The 13619-nt window shown below is 35.7% G+C and overlaps 1 protein-coding gene across 1 annotated transcript; it reads right to left on the bottom strand.

Moving 5' to 3' along the window:
• Window positions 1-10596: 10596 nt before the first annotated feature.
• Window positions 10597-12904, bottom strand: LOC145072204 (uncharacterized). Its single transcript, XM_079018592.1, has 2 exons — window positions 10986-12904; window positions 10597-10876 (listed from the first exon to the last, which is right to left on the bottom strand). The coding sequence occupies exon 1, from the start codon at window positions 12039-12041 to the stop codon at window positions 11235-11237; it is 807 nt and encodes a 268-aa protein (XP_078874718.1). The 5' UTR covers window positions 12042-12904; the 3' UTR covers window positions 10597-10876; window positions 10986-11234.
• Between the last annotated feature and the right edge of the window lie 715 nt (window positions 12905-13619).

The following is a 13619-nucleotide window of genomic DNA, read 5'->3' as shown; positions in this document are numbered from 1 at the left end:
TTCTACTTCTATCCTCAGTCCCTATTTATAGGAAACATGAGTGTACAAAAAATACTAAGTCTAGACATTAGGCTTCCACATAAAATGACTTAGTAAATAAACATGTGAAATAGAATAGACAAAGCTTCGACTTTTACAACAAAATGACTCAACAGTTCCCCCTTTGTAAACAGTCGAAGTCACTCAATTAGTAAGAACTTGAGCAACTGAATGCATTGTCCTTCGTATTTCTGAGTACCAAGTGATTATCTTCTTCAGCTCTTTCCTGTCTCCATCATTGTTCTTGGTGCAGTTATTCATACGAACAATAAAGTTCGTATACTGTGAAGTTGTATATCTTTCGATATCAGCAACTTGAAATAAGAATCTCTTTGCCTTACCCTTTGTGTCATTCCCTATGAACACCATGCCAAATGGTTTGAGACAAATTTCACCATCGGCATATTTCGTTGTGGCTTCGTAGGTTCCATAGAAACATTAACCTTTCTTCCAACACCTGAAGCAAGTTCTTCATCAGTTAAGGCCAAGCAATCATAGTAGTTATCTATGAATATCTTGAGATGCCCTAAACCAAGTCTGTATACATCTAAATCAATTCCCTTTATTTGGTTTTCTACTATATCCTTCAAAATTAGGGCCACTTGAATGAGATCATTGAGATTTATTAGAGGGAAGTCAGCAATTGAGAAATCAAATGATTTGTTGTCTGCTCGAACTACAAAGTAACGAAAGTTCTGAAGTAGATTCTCGAACATGACATCTTTCTTGATAGCCGTTACTCTTTTTATCTTGACCAAAGACCAAACTTCATCTTGATTTTTCCCAAGCACAACATGAAATCGAATTTTTAAGTATGTGTACTCATCAGGATTTTTGAATCTTTCACTAACTTTTTACTGTGCAGTAATGACCTCATTTCATTAATTGGGAAGTCTAGTTGGCACATATCTGATTTTGAAGTGGCATAGCTTTTCCTTTGCTTTTTCTCAAAAGCATACATGTGATTCCCCAATACTCTGGATTCAATTGATTCAAATGAGTATAACTTCGCAAGATCTCCTTTGTTCATTGTTGGTGGATCATTTTCTCTTAGCCTTAGGATGCTTTGAATTTGTCTCTGTTTCTCTATCTCAGCATCAATTTCAGCTTTCTTCTCCTCCTTCGACTTTTCATAAGCAATATCTTTTCCTTTCCCAACATTTGACATATCAGGCTTTGCACTTGAACTTGCTTTATCTGTTGAACCAATTTTAATTCCTTTTGTAATTGGTTTTGATGTTATTATTGTTGAAGGAATTGAGCTAATATTCACAGGTAATGTCGTTTTCAGTTGAGTCGAGTACACTTTCCCAACCACTTTCACATCCTCCCCTTTACTTCTTTTTACTTCTCCCCCTTGCACCCTGTGAAGCAGGTGGGGCATTCTTCGGCAAAAGTGAAGTAAAATTTGTAATGGGAGCCAAGGCCTTTTGAATTGCTGGCTCCAACAAAGTTACTTTCAGGGTTAGAAATTCAGGAGTTAAAATTGTTTGATAAGTAGCCTTGGACACAATGACTTTTAGTTCAGCTAACAACTCAATGAGCTTAGCGAACTGCTCGTTGTCATGTTTGCTTTTGGCTTCGATAGTTGGCGCAGTTGATTGATAGTCTTTAACAATCTTTGTGACTGCATCTGTCACAATATCAACACATTGTTGCACTGTCACATTTTGCGAAGAAAGTTGTTGAAGCTCTTTCGAAATCTCTTGCGTCAATTCTCCGACTTTCAAGTTGAGATCCTCCATTACTTTCTTGATATCTTGTACAAAGAGAACATGACATTCTTTTGTAACATTTTTCAGTTCTAGTAAGGCACCATCAAAGTTTTTCCCTTGAGCTTTAAGCCGAAGCTCATTGTTTTTATCATTACAATCAATCTTCTCAAGCAGTCTTCTTTCATCTGCTTTTATCATTGCATCAACTTCTTCACCAGAAAGCGACCGCTTCACACCAGAGTCAGCTTGTGACTGAAGGATGGTATTTAACTTGCGATTCAAGATTTTGAATTGTTTACCCGACATAAGCATGTGGTCAGGTATCTCCTCCTCCTCTGAATCAAAGTATAGTTCTTCAAATGTTCCTCCGAAAGCACCTTCTTCAGTATCATCATCGGAATGAGCGTGAGAAGTTATTGGTTGTGGGTCCTCAGGAGATTGAGATGGAAATAGAGTTGTGAAAGGATGTTTCAAAACATGATCAAATATGGGTGAAGTTGTAACACATGGGTTTGGAATGGAAAATGGTGGTAACGAAGTATTTAGGCTTTCAGATGAGATAGGTAGCGAAGTGGACAAAATAATGGGTAATGATGTGTCGACACTCGTGATAGGTGCCCCCGTATCAGATACGTTGACAACCATATCAGAAGTAGGTACCTCCTCATTAAATGATTCAGTAGAGACTACTTTAAGTGGAAATGTAGTTGTGGTAGAGACATGCGAAATGATGGGTGAAGATAGAATGGAAGTAGTTACCATCGGTGAAGTCAAAACAATCGTAGTTTCAGTAACAACTTCATCTTCTAAAGAGCCATCTCTAACATCAAGCTTCCTCTTCTTATACAGTTTCCCAGTAATGTGTTTCGCAGCATCAAGGGCTCGCCTTTTCTTGGACATTGGAGAAGTAGGTGCAGGAATCTCTCTGACGACAATTCCTTTACTACTCACTTGTGTCTTGCGAATTGTTGGAAAATCATCAGATGAAGTCTATTTGTGAGACATTTTACGAAGCTTCTTTAAAACTCTAGATTTTGAAGGAATAATCTCCTTCTCAGGCTTATCAGATCTAACCACCTTCTGAATACCTTCTCCTACTGAAGACTTGGATAATTCAGTCTTTGTTTGCTCCTCAGGCTTTGACTTCTTTGCTTGCTTGGAAGATTCACCATCAACATTCAACAAAACTCTAGTTTGAACATCTGGATTGATATTCTTCATATAACTGATGAGAACTTTATGTGAAGAATGTATTTTGCAAAGCATTATATCTGGAATTCTCGCAATGTTTGTAAAGATATTTTCATCATCCTCCACCACCTTAGGACATTAGTACTTGGTAAATGCTGCAACCTCTGCACCTTCAGGAACTTGAATACCTGCTTTTTTATAAACTTTTTGAAGAATTCAACTCCAATAATGAGCACATGAAATCCTCTTTTCAACAGTTGTATTTTCAATACTTTTAATACTTTCCTTCCATAATTGAGTCCCATAATCCTCATTGAGATCATAGTATAACCCCATTACCATAGCATAAACTTCCATCCTTCCTCTGTTAAGACCCACACTTCGTCCTGTTAAACATCTGAGGAAAATTCCAAAGAGAAAATTCCACATACATGGCAAGCCAGACTTTCTGAAATCACTGATTTTTTCCAACGGTGGTTGATGTCCCATATCATTAAACATATGAACAATCTGTGCATTGTGAGGTTTGAAGAATGGTGTTGAATTAGGAATCTCAGAGAAACTAATAAACATCGTCTTTGTCAATCGAATTCTTCTGTCATCCACCAAGTTGAAAGTGATGATGTCTGGTGATTTGTTGTATGAAGCTGTGGAAGCCGCCATTGATAACCAGGTCATTGGAACAGAAAAAGAGTTAAACATCATCGTGGCTAAAGGTGATCGTTTCAGAGCAACAATCAACATCTTCAACTCCTCTGGATACGTTGATACAATAGCATCAACCTGATAATTTGTACTTCGAATGTTCATCAGAGGTTGTGAGACAATTTCTTCAGTGTTGGATTGATTTGCTGCCATTGTTGAAAACTTAGAAGTATCTTAAGAGAATAATGCTAGGGTTTTTGTTCGTTTGAGAATTATGAATCACGTAAAGATTGCAGTGAAAAATTCCCTTTTTATATATTGCCCCCAAAAGTGAACTATTGTAGAATTATAGACTAGGATACGTGTTCCTTAAAACTCGTAATCACACACCGCAGTAATGATCATACCCTATTAAATGCCTTGAAACTAGGGCCAACGGTTACTTTAAACCCTTCGCAATCTTAGCTGCCAAAAAGTGAACCCTTCGTTTTTGAGGTTAGGCTCTTTCATTTATGGGATTTTAAACAAATTCATATGCCAGAATTGTGAAATCGTCAGCCTAAGTTGGTAGTACTTGGAACCTCAAGGATTTAGTGAGTGCAAGTGATTAAAATGAGTGAGATAAGAATCAAATTTAAGAAAAATTTAAGATTGTGTGATGTCAAATTTTATTGACAAGAATCAATGAAACCCCAGGCAAAGATTACTTCGTTAATTACCAAGAGAGATAATCAACTGCTTGCGTGTGTTCCAGTGATATACAATCGACTACTTGTAGAGAAGTATCGAAGGGATTCTGTTATAGGCTTAATTTGGTGGTTATGCGAATTTCGTTACATATCATCTTAAACATAAGGTGAGTAATTGTAACAGAAATTACTTGTTTGAACGTTTTGGTCAGGGACAAGATTGCTTTGGATTATTTTGAAAAGTGCCAATGGATTCAAATATATACTCACACGGAAATCATATTCATAGAAAAAAAAATTAAGTGTTGGATCCTGTTGGAAAACAAACATCATGGGCTTCGAGCATTTGATCAGGACCACTCATACGAATGAATGTGATTTAGAGTGTATGAAATACCAGGTACAAAAACAAATGTTTCGTGTAATTCTGGAACATGGTTCCCCGTCAATTCCTTAATGTGTGAGGATTTTGGGTTTTACTTACTTCACGAACTCATGAAATAAGATCATTAACACAGATTGATGACATGTCTAAATCACTATTGGTTTGATCAAGTGATCTCAAGGACATGTGTCTTTGTGTGTGCATCGTGTAAAGAATTTTGTGATGAAAAAGATTGGTTGCAACATCGAATGTACCTCTGTTATTTTTGGACCAAATAGAAACTCTTAACTCATGTGAGAAGAGTAAGGTAGCTCGTTGGACTTATGCGAATGTAAGCCTGATTGGGAAGAAACTTTCATATGAAAATTTCATTAAGGCTTTCGTTTGATACATATAGAGTCACTTGAGGCTTAGGGCAACATGCAGCAACATGCTTCTAGGGACACCCTACCTAGTATATAGTTCAAAGAAATGATACCTTCTCATAAAAAACTAAGCATGTCCTCTTCGATTTTGATTTCCACCAGTACTGAAAAACACAAATCTAAAAGACCAAAATTAAAAGATCAAAAATATTTTTGTGTTTTTATATTTTTAGAAAATGAAAGACAAAACAAAAGAAAAACTTAAAAAAAATTACAAACAAATGAAAATATTTTTGATTTTTTGTGTTTTCTCAATGCTTTTACAAAAATAAAATGAACTCAAGTTACCCAAAATGCAAATGCGAACCATAGCGAAGCCTCTTAACGTACAGTAACTTCTGAATGATTCTGATTCAGATCCACTGAATAACCATTTCTTTACTTTGATAAACTTATTTCATCCTTGATTGATATTATTTGGCACTGAATTCACATCGAGCATTCCTAAACCTGCTAAAATTCTCATAAAAGATTTTTCATCAAGAGGTTTAGTAAAAATATCAGCAAGTTGTTCAGTGGTCTTAACAAAATGTACTTTAATATCCCCTTCCTCTACATGATCTTTGATAAAGTGATATCAAAGAGCAATGTGTTTTGTCTTTGAGTGTTGTACAGGATTATGACAAATGCGAATCGCACTTTGAGAATCACAGTACAAGGGAATCTTTTTCATATTTATTGCATAATCACGAAGTTGACTTTGGATCCAAATAATTTGAGAAGTACAGGCAGCAGCTGAAATATATTCAGCTTCAGCAGTGGAGATAGCAACACAAGTTTTCTTCTTCGACTGCCAGCTCACCAGTTTCCCATCCAAAAGTTGACATCCACCACTCGTACTCTTTCGATCCAAAGTACATCCCCCTAGGTCAGCATCCGAAAAAGCTTGAATGAAAAATCTTGAATTTGAAGGATACCAGAGTCCAAATGAAATTGTCCCCTTAAGATAGCGAGAAATGTTTTTCACTTCTGTTAAGTGAGGTTCTCTGGGATTTGCTTGATACCTGGCACAATTACAAACTAAAAACATAATATCAGGCCTACTTGCAGTTAAGTACAATAAAGACCCTATCATGCTTCGATAAAGTGTTAGATCAACAGCAGGAGCATCTAACGAAGGAGTTAGTCTTGTTCCCACTGCCATTGGCACTCTAAGCTTTGTACTGTTCATCATTCCAAACTTCTCGAGCAGATTCTTCGTGTATTTCTTGATTGATAAAAATTCCTTCCGTATTCTGTCTTATATTCAACCCAAGAAAAATATTTATTTTTCCCACCATGTTCATTTTGAATTGACTTTTCATAAGATTTTCAAATTCAGTAGACAATTCAGGGTCAGTTGAGCCAAAAATAATATCGTCAACATAAACTTGAACAAGAATTAGATGATTACCGACTTTCTTTCGAAATAGGGTGGGATCAACTGATCCTTGTTTAAATTTTTACTGTTTCAAAAAAATGGTAAGAGTTGCATACAACGCTCTTGGTGCTTGTTTTAACCCATAAACTGCTTTGTCTAGAATATAGATATGATCAGGATGTTCCTTACTCACGAAGCCTGGTGGTTGTTCGACATATATACAGTTTCTTCTAGGTCTCCATTCAAAAATGCACACTTAACATCCATTTGATATACATCAAAAAAAATTTGAGCTGCATAGGCTAAAAATATGCGAACTGCCTCGAGTCTTGCGATAGGGGCAAAAGTTTCTTCATAGTCAATTCCTTCTTGTTGCGAATATCCTTTTACTACAAGCCTAGCCTTGTTTCGAATAATATTGCCATCTTCATCGGTTTTATTTTTGAAAATCCATTTCACCCCGACAATCGAAACATCAAAATGTTTAGGAGTAAGCCTCCAAACCTTGTTTCGTTCGAATTCAGCCAGTTCAGATTGCATGGCAACAACCCAATCTGAGTGTTCCATTGCATTTTTTACTGTCTTTGGCTCTATTTTCGAAATAAAAACATTAAACATACACAATTCTTGATTCACATTAAGTACCTCATTTTTGGCACGAATCTGAGCTCTTGTCAACACACCGTCTTGAGGATTTCCTATGACTTGTTCTTTGGGATGAGTTTTTGACCATTTTTCCATTGGTGGATATATCGGATCGAAGCCTAATGGCGCATCCTCATACACTTCTTCATTTTTAGTTTCAACAACTGAAATATTGTCATCAACTTCATACTCCCCCTCAACTGAACCTTCAAGCTCTCCCTCAACTTGATTATTATCTTGATGCTCCCCCTCAACATGTTGATCTAAATTTCTTATCTCTTCCTCGAAAGTATGCCCACCTTGACCACTGATTTCATCAGACGTATGCTCCCCCTCCATACGAACTTCAGTCATGCTTTCGCTACTATTTGATGCAGATTTACAAGTAGAGTCATCATTGTGTTTTGAGTATTCGGATGTTTGATTATCAGCAGCATGAATTTCAGCATTGATTGCCCTATCAGGAATACCAAATATTAATTCATAATCAAAATCAATATTATTTTCATTTTCAACTTGATTATTTGAATCAGCTATGATGGGTTTTTTTTCAAATGTGTGATCTATCTGCTTAAGAAAATAGTCATCAAATGTTAAGTTGAAAGTCTCTTCAAATTTTTGTGTTCGCTTGTTTAACACTCTGTATGCAACATAATTATGTGAATATCCTAAGAATATGCGTTCATCTGCCTTCGCATCGAACTTGGAAAGATTATCTTTTAAATTCATTATAAAACACATGCAACCAAAAACATGTAAAAATTTTACATTAGGTTTTCGATTATTAAGTATTTCATATGGAGTAATATTAAATCTTCGATGAATGAATGAACGATTCTAAGTAAAACATGCAGTTGACACAACTTCAGCCCAAAGATATTGAGGTAAGTTCGCATATGTCAACATAGTCGTAGCCGCTTCGCGTAGAGACCTGTTCCTCCTTTCAACCACACTATTTTGTTGTGGTGTATATGGTGATGAAAAATTTTGCGAAATTCCCTTGGCAGTGAGAATTGAATCCAACTTTTGATATTTAAACTCAGAACCATTATCAGTTTTGATCTCGCGAACACTCTTTTTAAGACTCGTCTCAATCTTCTGGATAAAGTCGATCATCGTTTGAGCAACGTCAAATTTTAACCTGAGAAAAAATACCCATGTAAATCGAGAAAAATCATCAACAACAATTAAAATGTATCGCTTTTTAATGAGTGTCTCAATAGTTGATGGTCCACATAAGTCAATGTGAAGAAGTTCCAACGATTCTATGATATTCGAATCTATAATGATTGGATGTCCTTTTCTGTGTTGTTTTCCTTGTTCGCAAGCTGCACATAAAGTATCATTATCAAATTTAAGTACAGGCAAACCTCGAACCAAATCTTTAGTAACAAGTTTAATGATATTACAAAAGTTCAAGTGAGACAATCTGCGATACCATAGCCAGCTAAGATCATTAGAAGCCTTCGATAAGAGACACACTGCTGGTTTGCCCACAATCGGTTTGATGTCATGTATGAACATGTCTCCATATCTTTGTGTTCACTTTCGATATGATGCTTCCTTTTTCATTAAACACCACCTGATTTCCAGTGCCCACAACAAGTTGTGAAACACTAATCAAGTTATGTTGAAGACCTTCGACATAAGCAACTCTATTTACTGTGAATTGTCCATTCGTTACTTTTCCATAGCCTTTCACTTGACACTTATGATTATTACCGAATTTGACTACTCCAACATTTTCCAACCTTCTATAATCTCGCAAGTTCTCCTTTCTTCCATTCATGTAACGAGAGCAACCACTGTCAATATACCATTTCGAATCGTATTGCTCGTCACAAATTACTTGCATTTCATGAAAAAATTTAGGTACCGAATACTTTTTGGGTCCTTCATTAGTATCACTAAACAGATTCTTAGAATTTAAAACCCAAGTTTTTACTTTTTCCTTTACACTTTGAATTAAATCAACATCATCAGATCTTGATATTGAAATAAAGTTGTTTGATAGTTTAGGGTTTTCATTGATTTTCACCTCAGCTTTCGCAACCTTCTTAACTTCCATAACTGGTTTCCATTTTTGTATTGAAACTTGTGAACCATGAGAAGATGAACTATCAGTATAAGACTCATTCACATATTTTTCGAATGCAGCCTTGATTTGGTGTTGTGAAAATTTACCATTTTGAAATTGTTTTCCTTTTCCTTCCAGCCACGTGTTAATCGACTTTACATTAGATTTTCCTTTTGTGTAAGAAACTTTGGTTGGTTTTGTGATCAAAGGATTTGGAAATTTTGGTTGTTTTGGTGAAAATCTTGTTTTTGTATGGATTTTGTCATTCAAAATTGATGAATTATGCGTTGATTCTCTAACATTTTGAAACTTACGATCATTCACAAAGGTATGCGAAGTCTCATATTTTCCAATGTTATCATATGTTCGAATAAATCCAACCTTTTTATTTATAGAGTTTTGTATTTTAACATCATTAGGCTTTTTGTTAGACACTATTTGCCAAAAAAATGCCTTTCGTGTTTTTCATTTCGAAACATTGTTTTCACTTGAAAAGTTTCCAACCATTATCTTAAATTCGTGATAATTCAATTTCACTTATGATTTTGTTTTGTCATCTTTTTGAAACACTTTCTTTTCTTTTTCATGTTTAACTACCCATTTTTGTGATGATTTTTTATTTTGAAAGACATAAGAATTCTGAGTTAAATTATTTTCCACCGTGTTTTGATTTGCAAAGAAACCTTTTGAAGTTGATCGTTTGTTATCATTTTCAACCATTTTGTTGAATTCGGGCTTGATTTTCTCAGCATTTCCAGCAGTTACAAAAACTTGATTTGGAAAAACCGTTTTATCAGTGCATGTAAAATTCGGATAGACAACCGTGTTGGTTTCCAAGTAGTGTGCACCTTTGTCATTATGAACTTGATTGAATTCTTTCGTGTCACCATACACTTGTTTAACAACAACGCGTGTAGGTGATGTTTCAGTTGAGACATTCTTCCCTTTATTACAATCACACGAAGTTTTCACTTTCTCTTCGTCATCATCAGTGTCATTTGTTTGGCTACTTCTAACTTCCAAATCATCAAAGTCAAAAAGTTGCGAAGTTGAGGGTTTGTCAGTGTCAACCTTCACTATCTAATCAACTAAAATTTCTTTACCTTTGACCTTAGATGTTATATTTATTACAGACAGTTTAGAACAATAAATGTCTTCTTCCTCTTCGATTTCACTAATTTCACTCACATTATCTGAATTATCATCGACATCAACATAATTGTTTTGAGAATCAAGAGTTGAAGTCTCAGTTTTCTTTAAAATCTTAATTTGTTCAGTCTTTGTTAAACTATCATTTACAATATGTACCAATTCATCAGCATTCAGAAATTCATCAATTCTGACAATACCATATGCAAATCAATCATCAGGTATTTTGTCAAACTGAGCAATGGTATCTTCACAATAATACGATATAACATCAACTTTTTCACGTTCATAAGCAAGAAAGGGTAGTAATTTTCTATGTTGTTCTTTGCTTATTTCAGATGAATGATGTCAAGCAGTTAACTTCGCATACAATCTCTTAGCTAAATTACAGTAGATGTTTCGTTGAGCTAACAGTAGTCTAACATCTCTATCTAGACTATCCCTATCAGAATTGACATTATTCATCTGAAGTTCAGGATAATCTACCCTGCTTCGTTTTATATCTAACTGTCGTGGTGTCTCAGCTAGTTGTGTTTTAAGATTTTGAGCCTCAGTACTAGCAGACACAATAACAACATCAAAATAAGCAACAGTATCATCAAAGCAGTTATTTCAGTATCATAAACAATTAGAGGAATATTAAAAGATTCAAGAATTGCACGTACCTTGGTGGTCATAGGAGACTTATCAGTGGATTTGGACATGAAACAATGTCCAAAGATTTCTTCTTCTTCTTCGCTATTCTTCTTAAAACTAGCGAATATTGCACCGTGTGTAGGATGCCTCATTTCTTCATCATCTGATCCCGAAGACCATATTTGGTAAGTTCCACTTTCATCATCATCCATCTCTCCCTTAGCAACCAAAGATAACCCTTTTGCTTTTACACGAACTTCTTCAAGTTTTTCAGCATACTAAGCTTCTTCTTTAACTTTGGTTTTCTTCTCAACCTTTTTCCTTAAAATGCAATCAACTGCGAAGTTATTAGCTCCATTACAGTAATGACAATTGACTCCTGAGTCACCTTTCAGCTTTTTATCTGCCTTTAATTGCTTCACATTTTCATCCACCTTCTCATACTTCTCATACTTCTTCTTTTCCTCACCTCCAGTCTTTACTCCAGCTTTTACAAAACGACTCTTCGCATCTCCTTGCATACCCTTTGGTTTGAATGGTTTCTTAAAAAATTTCTTTACTCTGTTGTTAGAGTAAAATGCAACTGCCTCATCATCAGAATTCATCAGGAACCCCTCATCATCCGAGCTTTCCTTTTCAACAGACTCAACTTCATTCATTTTAGACACCAATGCTAGTGGTCCACCCAAGGTTTGTTTTGACTCTTCTAATATTTCAGCTACTTCATTTTTGTGTGTCTTCAGCTGATTGTATAGATCATTCAAACTCGAAGTATCAAAGCTTTGCTTATTCTTTATCATCATACTCACACTTCTCCATTCTTTGCGAAGCCCCATGATGAATGTAAGATTGAATTCCATAAGAGACCTTGTGATTCCATACCTACTGCAACGATAAATGAGTTCATTCAGACGATCATAGTAATTTTCAATCGTCTCAGCATCCTTCTGTCTGAACTCCTTAAGCTCAACAAGACATTGTTTAACAGAATTGGTCTTTGTCTTTTCACTACCTTGGTATTTTTCTTTCAATGTGATCCAGATGTCTTTTGTTGTTTTACAACCACGAATGTAGTTGTAAACCATAGGTGGCAATACACCTCTCAACTCTCACATACATTTTTTCTCATTCTTTTTCATATGATCACTTTGATTAATTACTTGATCTGAAGTTCCAGAGGCTCCTAATGTTTGAACATTCGCAGGAGGTAGAAATGATCCTTTGATACAGTTCTAGAGCTCCTCATCAATCCCATTCAAATAATCTTCCATTCTGTCAGCCCATTGATCATAATATTCTGGAATCAACATCGGAATTTTAGTAGATGAACCAAGAAAATGAGAGTATGAGGTCATAGTGTTCATGTTAAATTTCGCCATTGTTGAACACGAGGAATTTGATGATAAACTTGAAGAATTTGATGAATTTGTTAATTGATCAAATGAATTGATCACAAATTGCTAATCGATTACTCGACTATACAATTCAGATGCAGAATCGATTCAAATCTGAAGATTAAGAAAGATTTTCAGAACCAAAAACGCAGAAATATTTTGAATAAACACGTAACTCAAAATGTAAATGATTCTAGAATGAAAATCCGATCAATGCAGTTTGATTCCTTCTCTGATACCAATTGATGAGAATTGTAATCAAGAGTTAGTGTTAATATCATTCATTTCTCATTCATCTAAATCATGATTGAACTCTAAATCTTGATTACAATTCATGAAAATCCATTTGCACCCGACTGTCTTGCGATCCGGTACATTGTCAACCAAGTTCCATACTTGATTATTATACATGGGCTGAATCTCGCTGTCCATAGCCTCTTTACATTTTGCAGACTTGGGGTCCGCCATGGCTTCCTTGTAGTTATTAGGCTCATCCAAATTTACCAGTGTACTATCACTAATAAACGTATCACCATCTGTACTAATATGGAAACCATAAAACTCAGGTTCCATTCTAACTCTACTAGAATGTCTCAGAGGTAAGGACTCATCAACTGGTTCAACAAAAGTTTCCTCCTCAAGTTGATTGCTAGTTTTTGAGGTTCCTTCATCACATAACTCTTGAATCTCTTCCAGGCCAATTTGCCTCCCACTGTCCTCTTGACATATAAGTTCTCTTTCACGGAAAACCCCTCTCCTCGCAACATAGAAAACATTGTCACTTGGTCTATAGAAGAAATATCTAAAGGACTTCTATAGGTAGCCGATGAACATACAACACTCACTGTGAGGTTTGATCTTGTCGTGAGTCTCTCGTCTTATGAAACCCTCAAAACCCCAAATGTTGGTATGTGCTAACGAGGGAACTTTCCCTGTACACATATCATGAGGTGTTTTGGCAACCTTCTTAGTTGAGACTATATTAAGGACATGGCGACAGTCTCTATGGCATACCCCCAGAACGAGATAGGTAACGAAGCTCGACTCATCATGGAACAAAAGATGTCCAATAAGCATTGATTGTGCCTCTCAGCCACACCATTAAGCTATAGTGTCCTAGGTGGCGTAAATTGTGAAACATTTCCACATTCCTTAAGATAGTCGTGGAAGTCAATACTAAGATACTTACCACCTCGATCGGATTGGCGAATCTTTATCTTCCTGCCCAGTTGATTCTCCACTTCTTGTTTAAACTCCTTGAAATTTTCA

The sequence above is a fragment of the Lactuca serriola genome, chromosome 1 (genome assembly GCF_051521515.1).
Source record: "Lactuca serriola cultivar US96UC23 chromosome 1, Lser_US96UC23_V15, whole genome shotgun sequence".
NCBI classification, from domain to species: Eukaryota; Viridiplantae; Streptophyta; class Magnoliopsida; order Asterales; family Asteraceae; genus Lactuca; species Lactuca serriola.
Note: the sequence above shows the minus strand (reverse complement) of the source record. Positions and strands in the feature narration are given on the sequence as shown.